Source organism: Nerophis ophidion, linkage group LG07 (assembly GCF_033978795.1).
Source record: "Nerophis ophidion isolate RoL-2023_Sa linkage group LG07, RoL_Noph_v1.0, whole genome shotgun sequence".
NCBI lineage: Eukaryota > Metazoa > Chordata > Actinopteri > Syngnathiformes > Syngnathidae > Nerophis > Nerophis ophidion.
In genome coordinates, this window is record NC_084617.1 from 53,492,477 (window position 1) to 53,513,927 (window position 21,451).

General features: G+C 37.5%; 1 protein-coding gene across 4 annotated transcripts; it reads right to left on the reverse strand.

Annotated features, from left to right (window-relative positions):
• Window positions 1–1,641: 1,641 nt before the first annotated feature.
• On the reverse strand, window positions 1,642–19,987 carry LOC133556497 (transmembrane protein 248-like). 4 transcript variants are annotated; one of them, XM_061906472.1, is made up of 8 exons: window positions 19,809–19,977; window positions 16,501–16,553; window positions 16,374–16,428; window positions 12,663–12,915; window positions 7,059–7,152; window positions 6,838–6,979; window positions 6,629–6,757; window positions 6,186–6,450 (listed from the first exon to the last, which is right to left on the reverse strand). In XM_061906472.1, the coding sequence occupies exons 2-8, from the start codon at window positions 16,536–16,538 to the stop codon at window positions 6,430–6,432; spliced, it is 732 nt and encodes a 243-aa protein (XP_061762456.1). In that variant the 5' UTR covers window positions 16,539–16,553; window positions 19,809–19,977; the 3' UTR covers window positions 6,186–6,429. The 4 variants fall into 4 exon arrangements, with proteins under 4 accessions (XP_061762457.1, XP_061762456.1, XP_061762454.1 ...); XM_061906470.1 differs by lacking the exon at window positions 16,501–16,553; XM_061906471.1 differs by having other exon boundaries at window positions 16,374–16,553; window positions 19,809–19,975.
• Between the last annotated feature and the right edge of the window lie 1,464 nt (window positions 19,988–21,451).

Genomic DNA, 21,451 nt, shown 5'->3' on the forward strand with positions numbered 1-21,451 from the left:
TTTATATAGCCCTAAATCACTAGTGTCTCAAAGGGCTGCACAAACCACAACACAAGCCACAACGACATCCTCGGTAGAGCCCACATAAAGGCAAGGAAAACTCACACCCAGTGGAACGTCAGTGACAATGATGATTATGAGAAACCTTGGAGAGGACCGCATATGTGGGCAACCCCCCCCCCCCCCCCCCCCAGGGTAACCGAAAGCAATGGATGTCGAGCGGGTGTAACATGATACTGTGAAAGTTTAATCCATAGTGGATCCAACACAACCGTGAGAGTCCAGTCCAAAGTGGATCCAACACAGTAGAGAGAGTCCCGTCCATGCTGGAGCCAACAGGAAACCATCCCAAGCGGAGGCGGATCAGCAGCGCGGAGATGTCCCCAGCCAATACACAGGCGAGCGGTCCATCCTGGGTCCCGACTCTGGACGAGCGGTCCATCCTGGGTCCCGACTCTGGACAGCTAGTACTTCGTCCATGGCCACTGGACCGGACCCCCTCCACAAGGGAGAGTGGGACAGAGGAGAAAAAGAAAAGATACGGCAGATTAACTGATCTAAAAAGGGAGTCTATTTAAAGGCTAGAGTATACAAATGAGTTTTAAGGTGAGACTTAAATGCTTCTACTTAGGCAGCATCTCAAACTGTTACCGGGAGGGCATTCCTGAGTACTGGAGCCCCAACAGAAAACGCTCTATAGCCCGCAGACTTTTTTGGGGGCTCTGGGAATCAATAGTAAGCCGGAGTCCTTTGAACAGAGATTTCTTGCCGGGACATATAGTACAATACAATCGGCCAGATAGGCTGGAGCTGGACCGTATAGTATTTTATACGTAAGTAGTAAAACCTTAGAGTCACATCTTAAGTGCACAGGAAGCCAGTGCAGGTGAGCCAGTATAGGCGTAATATGATCAAACCTTCTTGTTCTTGTCAAAAGTCTAGCAGCCACATTTTGTACCAACTGTAATCTTTTAATGCTAGACATGGGGAGACCCGAAAATAATACGTTACAGTAATCGAGCCGAGACGTAACAAACGCATGGATAATGATCTCAGCGTCGTTAGTGGACAAAATGGAGCAAATTTTAGCAATATTACGGAGATGAAAAAGGCCGTTTTAGTAACGCTTTTAATGTGTGACTCAAAGAAGAGAGTTGGGTCGAAGATAATACCCAGATTCTTTACCGAGTCGCCTTGTTTAATTGTGTCAGGGTCTAATACCATGAGACATTATGAAGACACAAAAACAGAGTATAGAAGACAAACCAGTGATTGCTTTTCTCGTACGAGGAGAGAAACTGGAGCCAGTTACAGGCTCCCAATTTACTCTGAAACTTTCTCCAGTCTCCTCGCCTTTTTAATTCATTTAGGGAAGCCCTTTCAGTACAAGCACACACACACAGCTGCGCTCAGGGAGGGGGATTTACAGCTGTGTGGGATACCTAACCCCTGTGCTGATAACTAAACACAGGCAAATACATAGCAATAAAAGGATTAGCAACTTCCTGCATTGCTCTGGCCCATCTGCAAATTCCTCCTAAATTCAATCTAATACCAAGTTTCTTTTGTACTTGTCTACTCAATGCACAAAACAATCATATTTGAATAAAATGAGATAACTTATTTACAATTAATCCAACATTTCCTTCCTGTTTATCACATTTTTATTCAAATTCTCACATCACCTTGAAACAACCACTTCTTTCGATTTTCAAAAATATGCTTACACTCAGAATATAAATGTTGCAATGTCATTATTCGGAGTCATATGAATCTGGAAACAAATCTGGTAATGCAGGTGCAAGATCGTCTGTGTCATCATCATCATCATCATCAACATCAATTTGTTGTTCAGACAGTAAATACATTTCTGGAAACAAATCAGGAACACCATCCAGGTAGGTATTCTCATCTTCATAATCATCTTTCTTGTCGTCCACCAGGAAGTGCATCTGGACAGCTTTATCGTCTGCTGGGCTAATCGCTGTGGTAATCAGACAGTTAAACAGAGAACACAGACAGGGAATATAACAACATCCATACAACGTCAGTATTGCTGAACACGGCCATAGATACTAAATATCAAAGACTTGTGTTTGCCAAAACACGTCAATCCAACCCTCCCACATAGATGTATCTATGCCAGAGTGCTTTTTAATCTTACCGTTAAGGGTGTGCAGGCCTTCCAGTGATTTGGTCAGGCTACTTTCTGCATCATTGTAGTTTGGTACGAACATGCAACACTGTTCACCAAATATTGTGCACATGCCCCCTTTTTCCGCTAACATGTCTAGCGTCATACGGTTTTGAAAAGCCATAAGGAAGGTGGAGGCGTTGATCAGCGACGGCTTCAAGTCGGCCTGTGTAATTTTCTAATCTCTGTACGTTGTAGTGGACGTAGTTTATTCTGTCAACATTCTTGTTAATCGTACCCCACCAGTAGACGGAATTCAAATTCAGCTGCAACCTGATTTACCAATTTATAGTTGTCAGATACACTTCTTTGGACATCCATTGCATCGATCAAAATTCGGTCTACAACACTTTGCCAGTTTACATCACATCTAGTTCTTTTCCAATGTTCAGATATCAAACTGTTCAGGCGTGTTAACAATTCTTTTACAAATATTCATACATTTGTTATGTGTAAGCAGTTATCTTATGATAAGTTTCCTAACTGTGGTCCAGGTCAATGCAGGTATAATTAGCTTCCCTTTTTTTTTTTTTTAGATATTGATCAAATATTGGTTTCTGTTTTGTCTCTTTAGCTACAACGTAAATTTTGTTTTGCTCATTACTTCAATTAAACCTTTTTTGACTCATCTTGAGTATTTGTCTGGGCTTTTACATACAACACAATCAATTTTTGTAGCCTTTCCTACTTGATCCGTCATAAGGAACAAATTAATTGCCAAAACAGGAACCAATTATTATCAAACTTTGACACACCATCAAATGGTATGCTTACAACTGTGAAAGTGGAATTTGTAGTGCGCTAGTGAATGTGTCCCTTTTTGGTGCAGTATTTCTACACTACTGCTAGACTTTTTACACATTTGTCTGTAGTTTGTCCTGCAGACTTGGTTTGTGGGTGGACAATGAGTCCCACTTGTCTTTTAAGTCGATACAATACAATTTGACCTTTAGGAATTGTTTGATTGAACTGTACACTTGTCTCGTCCATTCTTTTTGTGGATGGATGTACTTCTGGTGGTTTCCACAAATACCATATTGCTAAAAATACCAAAATGGTAATAAGAGTGGCTACCCAACATGCGATAGCATCATTAATCCTTTTCTTTGTTTTTGGCATCTCTCAGAGGTAAGGTTCTCTACGTAGGTCGGTGTCCTTCTAAGATCTTTACTGACGTTTGGGTTTTTCCAAGCTCCTAACCGTCTAAGACCACACTATTGATCAGACTTTGGCTCACCTTCCTGTTTGGACGTTACCTCGTAAGAGATGACCATTTTGCAATGTGTCAAATGTACCCAAGTTGACCTCTCTGCTATTTTAATGGCTGTTGGTGTAGTCAGTGGTATGGCCCCTCCCACTTGGGAGAATGCCTATGATTCCTTTTGATGCTCTTAATTAAAACCCAATCTCCTGGTTCCACTAATTCCAGTTCCTGTTGGGGGACAGAAACATCCTCATTAAGTGTTTGTTCTTTTTGTCTTTCAAATATTTTTCTCATATAGTCTGCCAAATTTGAATCATCATCAGTTTCCCATTCATTTCTGAAATGAGGTAGTCTATATTGTCGTCCCAAACATTTTTCATATAGTGTTAAGCCCATGGTACTCGTAATGTTTATGTACAATTTGACCAGATCTAAACATTGTGTCCATGGTCTTCCTGTTTCTTCTATGCACTTTTTAACCTATTTTTAATTGTTCCATTCATTCTTTCTACTAACCCTGCACTTTGGGGATGATTCTATATGGAACATAGTACTTATCTTCTTTATTATTTGGTTTACAAAGTGTGCCCCATTATCACTGTAAATTCTTTCTGGGATCCCGTATCTTGGTATTATGTCTTTGCACAATGCTTTTGCTACTGTTAAAGCATCTGGTGTTTTAGTTGGAGTTAATTCAATCCATTTTGAAAATGCATCTATTATTACCAGGCAATATTACTTTCCCTAACTTTGTTTTAATTCCATATACCGTAATCCATATGTATTACTTGAAATCGATATAGTGGTTGGGGAAATTTCCCTCATCTCGGTCTTAAGTGACCCTATGGATTGTGTTTGGCGCATGTCAAACATGCCCGACAAAATTTTTTTAATAAGATTTGTAACCATACGTTGTGTAACTTTGGTGCACCTCAAGTTTAGTCGTGGTCCATTTGCATTTCAGCTTTCTACATAATTTATGAGCTCTAGTTTCTTCTGTAAACCATGGGGTACGCCTTTTTGGAGCCTTTTTTAAGTTCAGTGGTGCTATACTATCAATGGTTTCGCGCAGGGCGTCATTAATGTTGTTAGTGAGGTTATCAATAGAGCCCACATACTTTGGGAATGGTGCCATTACCGAGGGCAGTAGGTCAGCAAGAGTTGTCGTTGTGGCAGCATCAATGTTGCGCCTGCTATAACAATTATTATTATTATTATTATTAGATTGCCGAACATGAGTCTGAACTTTGAATTTTTTAAGGTAATGATCGGACATTACTTTAGTATACGGGAGTATCATAACTTTGGAAACGGTGATACCCCTGAAAAGCACTAGGTCTATCGTATTACCGTTGCAATGCGTGGGTTCATTTATTATTTGTGTAAGACCACAGCTATCAATTATAGTCTGGAGCGCCACGCACGGTGGGTCCGATGGAGTATTCATATGAATATTAAAGTTGCCCATTATAATTATATTATCGGCGTGCGTTACTAGATCAGCAACGAACCCTGAGAATTCATTAAGTCCGAATAGGGCCCTGGGGGAAGGGAGATAACAGCCAGGCATAGAGGCAGCGGTGTGACAGACCTCATAGTAAGCACCTCAAACGATATATATATATATATATATATGTATACATACATATTATATATATATATATATACATACATACATATTATATGTATATATATATATATATATATATATATATATATATATATATATATATATATATGTCTTGATTGGATTATCCAGAGAATAGTGCTTGATACCGTGCTAGAGCGCAATGTGTAGGTGTGGGAAAAATCACAAGACTACTTCATCTCTACAGAACTGTTTCATGAGGGGTTCCCTCAATCATCAGGATGATTGAGGGAACGGTGATACCCCTGACAAGCACTAGGTCTATCGTATTACCGTTGCAATGCGTGGGTTTATTTATTATTTGTGTAAGACCACAGCTATCAATTATAGTCTGGAGCGCCACGCACGGTGGGTCCGATGGAGTATTCATATGAATATTAAAGTTGCCCATTATAATTATATTCTGTTTCATGAGGGGTTCCCTCAATCATCAGGATGATTGAGGGAACCCCTCATGAAACAGTTCTGTAGAGATAAAGTACTCTTGTGATTTTTCCCACACCTACATATACATATATATATATATATATATATATATATATATATATATATATATATATATATATATATATATATATATATATATACTTGAAACCTTTAGAGAAATTTCAAATCAATTATGTATAATTCTGTATACAATTTCAGAATTTTAGATACAGGACAAGACTACATTGAAATCATTTTTAAAAGCACTGTGGTGATTAAAGTTATAAAGCATCCCAAGGTATTTTTTTTTAACTTTGGTATTAAATAAGCATGATAGCAGATTGAAGTTTAGGGGGGACGGTGTAGCGAAGTTGGTAGAGTGGCTGTGCCAGCAATCTGAGGGTTCCTGGTTCAATCCCCACCTTCTACCATCCTAGTCACGTCCGTTGTGTCCTTGGGCAAGACACTTCACCCTTGTTTCTGATGGGTCCTGGTGAGCGCCTTGCATGGCAGCTACCGCCATCAGTGTGTGAATGGGTGAATGTGGAAATACTGTCAAAGCGCTTTGGGCTCTTTAAAAAGAGGTAGAAAAGCGCTATACAAGTACAACCCATTTACCATTTACCATTGAAGTTTAAAGCGTTTGTCGAGAATTTAACACAAATAACAGACATTTAACAAAAAAGTAAAAATCACTTTTGAAAAGTACTAGATGTTTTTTACAAATTTATTTTTGAGAAAATGTTACAGTAACGGTATTTAAATGTAAAAAGAAATTTTCTACTGTAATGAAAGTGGTCATGCTCGGAAGTTCAATGGTGAAATAGCGCTTTTAAAGCTAAGATTTAAAGCCACAAAGGTCACCATACACTCATTGGACAAATTCTGGAACTGGTAGTACAGTTGGTTTCTTCACAGTCACAAACTCAGTCGTTCAAAATTCAGCGGATAATATGTTCAGGTATCAATCAGAGGTTCCTGTAACACACAACAAAATATTATCAAATTAGGTTGCTATGATCATATACTGTAACATGTATTAATGGTTAGGTATCACTTACTTAGATATTGTATTTAAATTGTTTCTTGCTTACATGTTATTCATTTAATTGTATTTATTTATTTATCGAAAGGGGAAAAAAGATATGGTATTTACAATTTGGAGATCCAACCCTTTCCTGTGGTAGCTGCGTGTAAGTAGATGTGCCAGGCTTGTAGCCAAACAAATGCCTATTAGACACACACTGACTTCTATCAAATGTCGAACTACCACGCCCTGCTCCTCCTGGGGATTAAGAAGATCAAAATGGCAGTTGATTATTTGTATTTGGTCACCATATTATTTCTATTTAGTCCTTGTGCTACCTTTGTTAACATGGCAGTGAGAGCAGGGTCATTCCTGGAGAGAAGCGCATAGCAGGATTGTGGTGCTGCTGGTGGATGGTTAATTGCCTCAACATAGACAGGGGATAGGTTGCTCTCAGGTGCAGGACACTCCGGAGGAGGACTTCAGAAATAAGACACTTACTTTATTAATTCATAACACTTTGGTGCCTTAGAGACGAACAGAGTGCAACTGAACTCACAGGCTCATGGGTAGGAGATCAGCTTGTGCTTTTATTGTGAGACAGGTACAGGTGTCATTTTCAGATTGAATCTTGAGAGCTACAATTTCATTTCCTTGAGACAAAAAAAACAGTTTTTCCACATTAAAGAATCTTTTTGGAATTTTGCCTATTATTCACAATCCTTATGTGAGACAAGTACAGATATATTTCAATATATTATTATTCTAAATTGTAAACAAGCGTTAGCAATAGGTGGCTATCTATGCAGGTAAATGGGATTTGATTTATTCCTCCTAAAAAGTGCTCTTAAAACATCTAAAATGTTTTACATACATGCTATAACTAAGTATATGCATTGTTTAATATAGTAACAGGCACATTCATGATACCAGGTAATAGTTAAAGTATTTTGGTAATTTTAATCATTAAGTGGTGCATTAATTTCACAGAGTGCATCAAATCGTTCACTATTTCCTTCAACAGCAATTACTAATTACGGAAGACTTTGTGTTAGCCAACGACGACTGCTTTTGGACAAGTGATGACCCAGTATCTTATCCTTTGGAACCTGAATATAAGGAGGAAGAGCTACAAGTATTAGACGCTTAGTAATAAGCAGGTCTAGCTAGGGGCGTAACGGTACGTGAATTTGTATTGAACCGTTTCGTTTCGGGGGTTTCGTTTCGGTGGGGAGGTGCATCGGACAAGTTTCCAGACGGACATATTAAGTAGCGTAAACAATACTCAAAATGCCGAACATTTGAGGCGTTTAAGAAACTCTGCCCTGACAGCCCCGCAAAAGAGTACATGTCCGGTGAAAAGAGGACATAAGGTCAGTCTGTCCTAGCCCGTTCGCTGCTAGCACCGGACATGTCCTCTTTTGCGGGGCCGTCAGAGCAAAGTTTCTTAAATGCCTTAAATGCCCAACATTTTGAGTTATGGTTGCGTGTATTGACAATGTTTGTTCAGGGTTAAGAAGGGGTTAAAAACAAAACACATTGTGTGCACAACAGCAGCATTCGTGAGGGAAGGGCAGAGAGCGAGAGAGTTATGATAAACGTGCATGCGTCTCCAGGCTCTGCTTTTTATCCATTGATTTATTAGATTTTATTTATTTATTATCTATAGCAGGGGTGTCAAAAGTGTGCAGCCCACAGATAATGTTTTAAAGGCCCGAGGCACATTCTAAAAATACTATTAAAATAAACCAAAACATAACAAAAGTGAAATAAAAAAGCTTCAAGGTTAAATGTGATTTAGAAAAACTTGCAATGTTGACTAATGAAACAAAGCTGTTTTTTTTTCTTTCAAACTGTCATTGCTCAAAAAATAATATTGAATCAAAATCAATGTTATTATGAATTATTGACCTATCCAAGGTTCCCATCACTTCACATCAAATATTCCACTAAGAAAAATATTTTTGGTGGAAGATTTTGCAAATTTGGTATATAAATTACCCCAAAATTTATATTTTGTTGTTTTCTTACTGTACCGAAAATGAACCGAACCGTGACCTCTAAACCGAGGTACGTACCGAACCAACATTTTTGTGTACCGTTACACCCCTAGGTCTAGCGCTAACTAAACACTAAGTATCATTTAGCAGTATTGCTAAGAAATACTAACTATGAACATAATAAAACAATTGCTTACTGTACAATGTCTGCTTTTACCACACTAAGCTAAATGATATTTTTCTATCTGTGTGTTTCTAATGCTTTTACATCTTTCTTTATTCCTTCTTCAATATTTTTAGTAACAAAAGCACCCAATCTCTGTTTCACCGCCTCACTTTCAGCTAGCTAGCTGATAAGATAGCGAACCTAAGCTAGTACTGGCCCAAAGCTACTTCGCTGGTCACTGCTCCAGAGCTCAGTGCTATCTTTCTATCTGTATGCTTCTAATTATTTTACAGCTTTCTTTATTCTTTCTCCAACACATTTAGTAGTCTATTTGAACTAAAAAAAGCACCCACTCTCTGTTTCACCGCTTCACTTTCAGCTAGCTAGCTTTTAAGCTAGAAAAGCTAAGCTAGTAATTGCTAGTATGGGCCCCCTGCCTGCGAGAGGTAATGATGAGAGGTATAGAAGATTAATCTTGTTCAACAAGTGGCTAGATAGTTTTTGTAGAGAACAGGGACTAATGTTTGTTGATAATTGGCCCTCTTTCTAAAGCAAATCTGGCTTGCTGAGGAGGAACGGCCTTCACCCTAACCGGGAAAGCGCCATCACTCTTTCTAGAAATATAGATTACTGTTTGAGTCACACTTGACTAGCTACACTAGAGCAAGCTCGTACACAGACAACTACAGTGCCTGTGGAGTCAGTTAAGCTAGAACTAACCAGTGACACGCTGGAAAATTACGACACACATTGTATTTCTAGTAGAATAATACATAACTCACATATTGTTTTTTCTGTAGTGACTTCGCCAGAGGTGAAAATGTATTCTTCACGATCCCCACCAAATCAATTCCTAGATGTGATCAACATTATTTAAGGCGCACTACGCGAAATAGACGTAACGTTATTAAAATCAGTGCTACAAATACAATTGACAAAAATGCCTCGAAACAGCCTACTACCTTTAATATGGGCTTTTTAAACATCAGATCATTGTCTCCAAAAGCGTTATTAGTTAATGGGGTCATTAGAGACAACAATCTTAACGCCATTGGTCTCAGTGAAACGTGGCTAAAACCAGATCATTTTTTTTCTGCTTAACGAGGCATCTCTTCCTACCTATACGAGTACACATATTGCCGGTCATCTTAAAAGGGGTGGAGGGTCGCACAAATATCCAATGAAAACCTTACCCCTAACCAAAGTAATACATTTTAAATAATTTGAGGTACTTACTATGAGGTCTTTCACACTGCTCTTTCTCCATCTGGCTGTTATTTATCGACCCCATGGACCCTGTTCAGACTTTATTAGATAGTTTTCTGAGTTTGTTGTTGATCTAGTGTTAAACGCAGATAATATAATTATAATGCAGGATTTTAATATTCATATGAATAACCATCAGATCCTCCTTGCGTGGTGCTCCAGACTATAATTAAATACTGTGGTCTTACACAAATAATAAATGAACCCATGCATCGCAACAGTAATACGATAGATCTCGTCATTGACCGGAGTGTCATCACCTCCAAAGTAATGGTAATCCCATACACTAAAGTTATGTCCGATCACTACCTTATACTAAGCTACTACAAACCCTGTTTCCATAGGAGTTGGGAAATTGTGTTAGATGTAAATATAAACGGAATACAATGATTTGCAAATCATTTTCAACCCATATTCAATTGAATGCACTACAAAGACAAGATATTTGATGTTCAAACTCATAAACTTTATGTTCTTTTGCAAATAATAATTAACTTAGAATTTAATGGCTGCAACACGTGCCAAAGTAGTTGGGAAAGGGCATGTTCACCACTGTGTTACATCACCTTTTCTTTTAACAACACTCAATAAACGTTTGGGAACTGAGGAAACTAATTGTTGAAGCTTTGAAAGTGGAATTCCTTCCCATTCTTGTCTTATGTAGCGCTTTAGTTGTTTGTTTACGCTTCATAATGCGCCACACATTTTCGATGGGAGACAGGTCTGGACTGCAGGCGGGCTAGGAAAGTACCCGCACTCTTTTTTTACGAAGCCCCGCTGTTGTAACATGTGCTGAATGTGGCTTAGCATTGTCTTGCTGAAATAAGCAGGGGCGTCCATGAAAAACTACTTAGATGGCAGCATATGTTGTTCCAAAACCTGTATGTACCTTTCAGCATGAATGGTGCCTTCACAGATGTGTAAGTTACCCCTGCCTTGGGCACTAATGCACCCCCATACCATCACAGATGCTGGCTTTTGAACTTTGCGTCGATAACAGTCCGCATGACATAATGTCGAATATTTCCAAAAACAATTTGAAATGTGGACTCGTCAGACCACAGAACACTTTGCCACTTTTCATCAGTCCATCTTAGATGATCTCGGGCCTAGAGAAGCCGGCGGCGTTTCTGGATGTTGTTGATAAATGGCTTTCGCTTTGCATAGTAGAACTTTAACTTGCACTTACAGATGTAGCGACGAACTGTATTTAGTGACAGTGGTTTTCTGAAGTGTTCCTGAGCCCATGTGGTAATATCCTTTAGAGATTGATGTCGGTTTCTGATACAGCACCATCTGAGGGAATGAAGGTCAGGGTCATTCAATGTTGGTTTCCGGCCATGCCGCTTAAGTGGAGTGATTTCTCCGAATTCTCTCAACCTTTTTGATGATATTATGGACTGTAGATGTTGAAATCCCGAAATGTCTTGCAATTGCACTTTGAGAAACCTTGTTCTTAAACTGTTTGACTATTTGCTCACGCAGTTGTGGACAAAGGGGTGTACCTCGCCCCATCCTTTCTTGTGAAAGACAGCATTTTTTGGGAAGCTGTTTTTATACCCAATCATGGCACCCACCAGTCCACAATTAGCCTGCACACCTGTGGGATGTTCCAAATAAGTGTTTGAGGAGCATTCCTCAACTTTATCAGTATTTATTGCCACATTTCCCAACTTCTTTGTCACGTGTTGCTGGCATCAAATTCTAAAGTAAATGATTTTTTGCAAAAAAAAAAAAAACGTTTATCAGTTTGAACATCAAATATGTTGTCTTTGTAGCATATTCAACTGAATATGGATTGAAAATGATTTGCAAATCATTGTATTCCGATTATATTTAAATCTAACACAATTTCCCAACTCATATGGAAACAGGGTTTGTAATAAAATGCTCTAGCAGCCGCAACATTAATGCTGGCACAACTACGACTCTTGCTGGCCTGCTGCCATCGATAGTGGCACCATTCCCACATTATGTGGGCTCTATCGATAACCTCCCCAACAACTTTAATGATGCCTTGCGCAACGCCATTGATAAAATGGCACAGCGAAAGCTAAAAAAAGGCGTTGTGATGAGCAATGAGAAACCTGCCAAGGTTTCTCTCTTTTTTTTTTTTTCAACCCAATTTTTTCTTGCCCTGTCAGTGTGGTTTGTGCAGCCCTTTAAGCATTTGTGATTAAAGGCTATATAAATAAACTTTGATTGATTGAGATGTTGACTGATGGGATATTTATATATTTCAGCACAAAACGTGTGTTCCTCTTTTATAATCCTCACTCCTGAGGTTAAAAGGAAGAGAAAATGGGCATATTCTGTCCCTTGCCATGTCTTTAGGTTGAAACTGAATTTTAAAGTTGACCAACTTCTCAGTTTATGGCCACAACCTTATACAAAACAAGTGAGAGGTTTGATTTTTAATTTAGCACAAACTTTTACCAACTCAGAGGCTACTTACCTTTCCGTGATCAATGCCCCGTGTTACTAAAAGTAATTCCTCTGCGTTAGCTCTTTTAACAACAATGTCGCTAATACTTGGTGTATATGAAGGTCACTGCATGTAAATTGACTATTGTTGGTGTTTTTTAAGGGTTTTATAGGCGGTATTTAACAATTTAGAATTCACAAAAAAGAAAAAAAGAAATATATTTTCTCTTGTGTTACATTGGGATTGTGAATGATAGGAAAAATCCCCCAAATCCCACGTTTGCATTCACAGTATAACAATACCTACCTCCAAGATGCAACTGACTGGCAGTCATGGTAGTGTATAGGTCGACATCTGTTGGAAGGCCATGGCTGCTTGTCACATCCACAGGAACTTTGAGATGCAACCTGATGACAGATGGAGTCTGTATTGTCGAGTCCAGTGATGGAGTGGTTTTATCTTTTTCCTCTTTGGTCAGAAACACTGGTTCATCTGAGCTCTGATTAGCTTTTACACACAGGTGGAACTGTGATAAGGTGGCAAGGAGATGGTTCCAGTCCTAAGGAAAAAAACAGCAATATAACAGAAACAGAAATACACAGTGCAAATAATTTGCCAATTGCCAAGATTAAAATGTTTATTATGTAGACATTTCCCCAGTTTTAAAAGCTATTTACTTATTCTTAGTCATTGGCTGATCTAATTTTTACCATGAATAATTATATGGGTTCTATTGTAGTTTGACATTTTTAAAAATTTAAAAACAATTATTCAAAGAAGATATTTATTTTTTTACCCACAAAGAAAATATTGTTTAATGATTCTGCAACATCTCGAGGATGCTTAATTTATCAATTGCAAGCTTAATAATGCTTTTTTTTTCTGGTCCATTTTGTTGAACATCTTAATTTTATATTTATAAAAATTAAACCTCATCTTTCCATATAATTTATAAAAAAACATGCACAGCTATTCATTCTTTTTTATCTGGACCTACATTAATGTGGTCTACAGGCCTAATAAAACGGTTAAATGTGTCTTTACTGCATTTTTACAAATGCAATAAAGACACTAACTTACCATGATAAATGAATTACGACTAAGTAAAAATCATTCATTATAAATCCAATATCTTCGTTGATAAAACATAAAAAAACTGTTTATGAACTGCTAAATGCATTTTTCAACATTACGAGAGCCCTCTAAAAATGAAATAACACATTTATGCTATTTTAACCCAATATGGTTATGTTTCTTAAAACTGAGCCAATCAGTGGCCACATTATTGAACAGAGCTCTAATTGATGTGGTCTACTCTGGTGGCTAATACTACTGTAGTAATGACATTTTTAGTTTATGTAGTCATTGTTAAAAAATTGCAGAATGTGATAGAAAAAATTTTCAACAATCCCCAAAAAATGTGTGCTGTGGTGACTACAGTAAATGACAGCTTTCAAAAACCTTTAACTTTGTTATAAAGAGTCTTTAAACAACATTTATGGCTATTTGTGTTACGTTGTTGTTTTTGTCATTGTTTTGCATTAGTAACACAATTGTTCAGTGATCACAATAATTCAAGTAAAAAGTATCAGTCCGGTATCGACTATCAGTATCACCCACTATTCGCATCGTCACCTCGCCAATCGGACGCTAACTTAAGCCTTGTGCATTTTGGACAATGTGTCCCAATACTTCCGTACGCGCAAATGGGCAGTTTATCCGGTAGTGACAGGCTGCAGAACAAATCAAGTCAATATGGAAGACACTAAACAGCACATTGGCCCTCTACATAGGTAATTTGAGTACCAAAAAACATGACAGGACGGTCGACCACCATAAAGTTTAATACAACCTTTGGCTTTTTGTTGCCATGAACATGATGTTGAAGGTAAACAAAAATGCAAAAAAACCAAGGCAAATCTTCATGTGTTTTATGAACACATTACTGTAAGTGCATATATATATATATATATATATATATATATATATACATACAGTATATATCCTTCTTTCTTTAGAGATGAAACACAATCTAGATTAAAACAGAAATATATTAATTACGATTAATTTAAATTAATCCACAGCACCAATGTTATAAATCTGATTAAAAATGTGTAATTGTTTGACAGCATCAGTATTATAGTGGTAGCTCAACTTAAGAGTGTGTTGATGTAAGCGCTGTTTTTATGCTAACTGTTGGGTTTTAAGTTGCAAGCAAACATTTGAGTTACAAGCATCCCCGCCATTAGTTAGCATAGGCAATGTTACGATGAACCCCGTAAGACCCGCCAGAAATATATGTTCTAACTGGCTAGCATTGGTTTATAGCTAGAGTGACATAACCTGGTTTTCCAGTCAACGGAGAGGAGAAAGTGAGTGAAGGACAGCGCTGAGAAAAAGAAACTGATGATATTCATTGAGAAATCATCAAAAACATGACAGATGTGGGGCCAAATTGGGGAAGAAATTCAGGCGTGACACAGCTAGTGTGCAAAAGGCTTGTAACAATAAACGGTATAATGATAAACCGCAGTAAAACTTCCCACGGTTAATATTACCGTTTTAAATTAAAATGATTGTAAAACCGCGATTGGTAACACTGATACACTCACAGACCAGTGACACTGCTTATTGTTATCTAGCAAGCACTAGTTAGATTACATGCTAACATAAAAACAAGAGACATCAACGCCTTTCTCCATTAAAAAACAACATTCCTCGATTCAAACGTGTATAAACACATCGCTGTTTGAGCAACTGAGATATTAAATTGTGTACATAAACCTACGGGCTGTGCTCTCTTACAGTTGACCGAAAGATCGATTGATACTCAAAGCAATATGACCACAGAAGTAAAATTTGCATAATGTCACATAAACCAGATGTGAAGCTCCTAGCACATGCTTTTTTTATAGTTAAAAAAAAACTTTTACAAACTATCACAAAAGAAAATAAACATTTTTAAATGTAATGGGGGTCAGGTGTACAATGGTAAACCTGACTACCCTATGACTTCAAGAAAACTTTTACAAATTAAAACAGAAGGATAAACACATTTAAACGCTCAAAAATAATAAAGTAGCCAAAACAATATCATCATATAACATAATTATTTTGCAAAGAAAGTGTAGAGTGTGGCTATTTATTCATTTACATTTTTTTAAATAAAACTTGGTTATAAGTGTTTTTGAGTACTTTTGAGCACATTCAACAGTGCAGTTATAATAATAATATTGGAAACAATAACTGTGATATGGAATATCTGTATCGTTACATCCCTAGCGTGCACCATACTGAAGCAGAATGAGCGTAACGCCAAGAATGTTTAAATAGTATCCAAACGGACAATGACAATATAAAAACGCTGCTGATGGATGAAGATACAGTAAAAGCTCACTCTCCAAGGTGAATGCTGTACATTATTCTTACATTAGTTGTTAGTAGTACATTCGATGGTATTGTTTTTATTCAATATTTGTTTTCTAAAAGTGTGTTTTTCTTTTTGAAGGACATGCTACATGTTAAAATTGTGCTGTTTTGGGGGTGCCAAGCATAGTTGATTTCGACGGATTTTAATGGGAGATGCTTTGAGTGTTTTGTGCTTTTGTGTTTTCAGTCATAGAACAAATTAAACTTGTACTGTACTGAACTATATTGTTTAAATTCGATCCTGGGCTCGGGATTTTTCTGTGTGGAGTTTGCATGTTCTCCCCGTGACTCCGTGGGTTCCCTCCGGATACTCCGGCTTCCTCCCACCTCCGAAGACATGCACTTGGGTATAGGTTAAATGGCAACACTAAAAAAATGGCCTTAGTGTGTGACTGTGAGTGTGAATGTTGTCTGTTTATCTGTGTAGGCCCTGCGATGAGGTAGCGACTTGTCCGGGGTGTATCCCGCCTTCCGCCCGAATGCAGCTGAGATCGGCTCCAGCGACCCCCCGCGGCCCCGAACAGGACAAGCAGTAGAAAATGGATGGATGGATAGAAATTACCTATAAGCCAAAAAAAAAAATCATACCTTTGCTGTAGTGTCCGGGTTGGAAAGGGTGTGAGTGTTGATGTAAGACCCAAGGCTGATGAATGAGATAGCCAGTGTCAGGATACACACAAAAAACGTCACCGCTGGAGGATTTTGGGACACATACTCTCTTAAATTGCTAACCATATGCCAGAAAGCCATCATTAAACACGAATGAACCTGTGATGAGGTAAACAAAGGAAAGATGCGTCATTAATTGGCACTACTTTTTCTTTCTTTTATTTCGAACATGACATATCTACAACAGGCAATTTCATCATTTCACAATACACAGTACATCATGTCCGAAAAGGAGTAGGAAGAAGCAAATCTTATTTAATCCTACCCCTTTCCCACGCCAGAGCGCCCACAAATATATAATTAATTCATTGACCTTCTTTACAGCAAAAATATCAAAATAACAAAATGACATCCGTGAATGAGTAACACAACAGTTTTGTAATATGTACTTATATAATTCAGTCATTATTAACATACTGAGATTAAGAATATCTTATTTTCAATGAGTTTGAAAGTGTTTCTCATAATTCTTCTTCTTTGTACTTTGTAAGCACTATTAATTCGAACATCCTCTTAAACTGGATCATATCAGTACAATGTTCAACTTCTTTACTTAATCCATTCCATAATTTAATTCCACATACTGATATGCTAAAGGTTTTAAGTGGTGTACATGCATACAAATGTTTTAAACTAGATTTTCCTCTAAGGTTATATTTTTCCTCTTTAGTTGAGAAGAATTGTTGTACATTCTTTGGTAGCAGGTTATAATTTGCTTTGTAAATCAATTTGGCTGTTTGCAATTTTACCAAATCACCGAACTTTAATATTTTTGACTCAATAAATAAAGGGTTTGTATGATCTCTATATCCAACATTATGTATTATTCTAATTGATCTTTTTTGTAACACAGTTAACGAATGTAGCGTAAATTTGTAGTTGTTTCCCCATATTTCTGCACAATAACTCAGATATGGTAACACTAGCAAGCAGTAGAGAATATAAAGTGATTTTTGCCCCAGGACGTATTTTGCCTTATTCATTATTCATTATATATTCATGTCTGATGCTCTTTTCTACTGTTACCAAATAGCATAATTTTAATTTTATTGAGATTCAAAGATAATCAGTTTTTATAAAACCATTTTTTTAATTTGTTCATTTCTTCCGTTATTATTTGTATTATCTTCTGTGTGTTCTCTCCTGACAGAAAGCAATTGTGTCGTCTGCAAAGAAAACTAACTAAGTCCTTTGTAACTTTACAAATGTCGTTTGTATAAAGATTAAACAATCTTGGTCCCAGTATTGATCCCTGGGGTACGCCAAAAGATATATCCAACCGTGTTGACATATTTTCACCCATCTTCACATATTGCTTCCTTTTGGTTAAATAGCTTCTTACCCAGTTTAATACCAAACCTCTGATGCCATATTGTTCTAGTTTTTGTATTAACATATCATGATTCATCGTTTCCAATGCTTTTGTTAAATCCTTTTTGATTGATTGATTGATACTTTTATTAGTAGATTGCACAGTTCAGTCCATATTCCGTACAATTGACCACTAAATGGTAACACCCGAATAAGTTTTTCAACTTCTTTAAGTCAGGGCCCACGTTAATCAATTCATGGTACAAATATATACTATCAGCATAATACAGTCATCAAACAGGTTAATCATTATAGTATATACATTGAATTATTTACAATCCGGGGGGTGGGATGAGGAGCTTTGGTTGATATCAGTACTCCAGTCATCAACAATGCATCAACAGAGAAATGGACATTGGAACAGTGTAGGTCTTACTTGGTAGGATGTGTACAGCGAGTAGAGAACATAGTGAGTTCAGATAGCATAAGAGCAAGTAAATACATTAGAAGTACATTTGATTATTTATATTAGGTTATGGGATGAGGTTATGGGAGGAGATGGGATGTGAATGGAGGAGGGTATTAGTAAAGGGTTGAAGTTGCCTGGAGGTGTTGTTTTAGAGCAGTTTTGAAGGAGAATAGAGATGCACTTACTTTTACACCTGTTGGGAGTGCATTCCACATTGATGTGGCATAGAAAGCGAATGAGTTAAGACTTTTGTTAGATCGTAATCTGGGTTTAACGTGGTTTGTGGAGCTCCCCCTGGTGTTGTGGTTATGGCGGTCATTTATGTTAAGGAAGTAGTTTGACATGTACTTCGGTATCAGGGAGGTGTAGCCGATTTTATAGACTAGGCTCAGTGCAAGTTGTTTTACTCTGTCCTCCACCCTGAGCCAGCCCACTTTGGAGAAGTGGGTTGGAGTGAGGTGTGATCTGGGGTGGAGGTCTAAAAGTAACCGGACTAGTTTATTGTGGGATGTTTGGAGTCTAGATTTGAGGGTTTTGGAGGTGCTTGGGTACCAGGAGGTGCAAGCATAATCGAAAAAAGGTTAAATGAGAGTTCCCGCAAGAATCTTTAAGGTGCTTTTGTTGACCAGAGAAGAGATTCTGTAGAGGAATCTCGTTTTTTGGTTGACATTTTTCATTACCTTGGTTGCCATTTTATCACAGGAAAGATTAGCCTCTAGAATGGAACCTAGGTAGGTGATCTCATCTTTCCTGGTGATAACAATGTCACCCACTTTTATAGTGATGTCACTGACTTTCTTAAGGTGGATATGGGACCCAAATAGAATGGATTCCGTTTTACCTAAGTGTATGGATAGCTTGTTGTCAGCGAGCCAGGTGCAAATATTAAGGAGTTCAGCACTGAGGATTTGTTCCACCTGTGACTTGTCCTTGCCGGATACCAGCATGCATGAATACTGCGGCTGCACATTCTTTAAATGATAAATGGGTTGTACCTGTATAGCGCTTTTCTACCTTCAAGGTACTCAAAGCGCTTTGATACTACTTCCACATTTACCCATTCACACACACATTCACACACTGATGGAGGGAGCTGCCATGCAAGGCGCTAACCAGCACCCATCAGGAGCAAGGGTGAAGTGTCTTGCTCAGGACACAACGGACGTGACTTGGTTGGTACTAGGTGGGGATTGAACCAGGGACCCTCGGGTTGCGCGCAGCCACTCTCCCACTGCGCCACGCCGTCTATTGCATTGGTAATTTCCTCTGTTATTTTGAATAATGCTATTGATGTTGAGATATTTGCTCTAAATCCAGTGGTCATACTACTGCAATACTCTTGTTGCAGTATCAGAACATATATGTTGCCTTGTATAAACATATGAACTCCCTTCTGGCGCTGTTTTATACAGTATTTGTACTTTGTTTAGTATTTCTTGATTGTATGTAAATGTTCATATGATAAATAAAGGTTTATAATTTTTTTAAATATACACATATATTTATATATATGATCATATCAGCTCCACACTAATGAAGCTATGATGCAGATGGATGTTTTACAGACGTCTTACCTTAAGTTCAAGAAGTTTACGCTCATCACAAAGCCGTTTTTGTACGGTATACGAACTCCCCCATGTCGATATGTGATAAGGAGCAGACAAAGTTCATGCGTTACGGATTGAGGAGGATGACAACATACGGTAGATTGCATTCACGACATACTTATCGCTTTACGATTGTCAACCGGTTGCTGGACGTGATTGGACGACCACAACCACGTGATCAGCAGCATTTTACTGTACTTAATATTTGTGTAATTTGTATTTGTTTTGGCATGTAACATTTACATAAATTACCGGGCATCCGTCGTTTCATCCCAGACATTATTCATGACAAATTTGTGGTTTGTTTTAAATATGTGCTATTTGGATTTACACTTTATGAAAAAAAAATGTTGAAAATGAATTTTACTTTTGCAACCTCATTGGCTAAGTTTTAATTTCAATACCCGACTTGTTTTTTTGTGCCTTAAAAAAGAATTAGAACTTTACTTTGAAATGTTTGCAACCTCTGACAACCAAAAATCTGTGAAAACTATGATGCTGTGCCCAAGGGAGTAGGTTTGATTTTGAGATTGGTGGGGACACAAAAGTGCTCCAAGGCAGCACTCTGAAAGTTTACTTTTTTTATTTTTTTACATTAGCAATCATAATTTCACATCATGCAGATGTTATAGGGTAAAGCAACTAAAATGAAAGCAAATGAGACAACTTGGAAGAGTTCTCATCTTTACTCTTTAGTGTAGGGCTGTAGTGAAACTGTGCATCATACTGTTAATTAACATAGCCTACTGTCCATCAACAACATCAGAAATACATTCATGCAATACAAACATAAATTAACTGTAATAATCCTTTCCCCAACTTGTGTTTAAACCACTCATAATTTTCCCTTCAACTACTTCTTTCTATTGCTGCTTTTGTACTGTAAATATGTTTGTCACTAATACTCAAATACAAGCAGATTAGTGTCCACTGGTTGTTCCTATTTGAAAGAGCCAAACACATGCCTCCGCCGGTCTGTAACAGAAATGAACTGCTGGCCAAAAATATGTTGATGCATGACAGATACATTAAGGACAATGACCATAGAGCTTGATGGTACAGTTACTGCCTGAGCAAAAAAGGCTTTTACTAAATATGAATATTACTTCATATTAATGAATTATATTTTAGCATTGTAAAATCACATGATCATCTAGTGAGGGCTTATTGTGTTTCCACCACTTTGGTATTTTCAAACCGTTGCTCACTTCTACACAAATACATGAAACTAAAAAATAATTTCAAAAACAAAACGGAAAGGTGAAATCCGGCGATCTAATATAACGCTATATTATAAAAATACAGACGTTTTGTTAACGCTATATTATAAAAAAATAAAAAAACAATTTACAAACACAAGGTATGGGATGACATAAGAGGAAACGTGACCCCAGAAGTAAATGCGTCATCCCATAGCTTGTGTTTGTAAATTGTTTTTTAATTGTTTTTATAATATAACCTTAACAAAACGTCTGTGTTTTTATAATATAGCGTTATATTTTTATAATATAGCATTAACGAAACTTCTGTATTAATCATGACCCCGGAAGTAAATGGGGGGGGTAAAGTTTTTGTAGGGGGGATGAGATTTGGCGTGACACTCTCGTCCG

What these genes read in the sequence shown, in the direction of transcription:
- LOC133556497 (XM_061906470.1), bottom strand. Translation starts at nt 19,948, where the DNA reads ATGCAATCTACCGTATGTTGTCATCCTCCTCAATCCGTAACGCATGAA. An exon ending in CAGTCAGTTGCATCTTGGAG is followed by an intron (nt 7,153 to 12,662) that starts GTAGGTATTGTT and finishes TTTTGTCTCAAG; the next exon opens with GAAATGAAATTGTAGCTCTC. An exon ending in GATCTCCTACCCATGAGCCT is followed by an intron (nt 6,980 to 7,058) that starts GTGAGTTCAGTT and finishes TTATTTCTGAAG; the next exon opens with TCCTCCTCCGGAGTGTCCTG.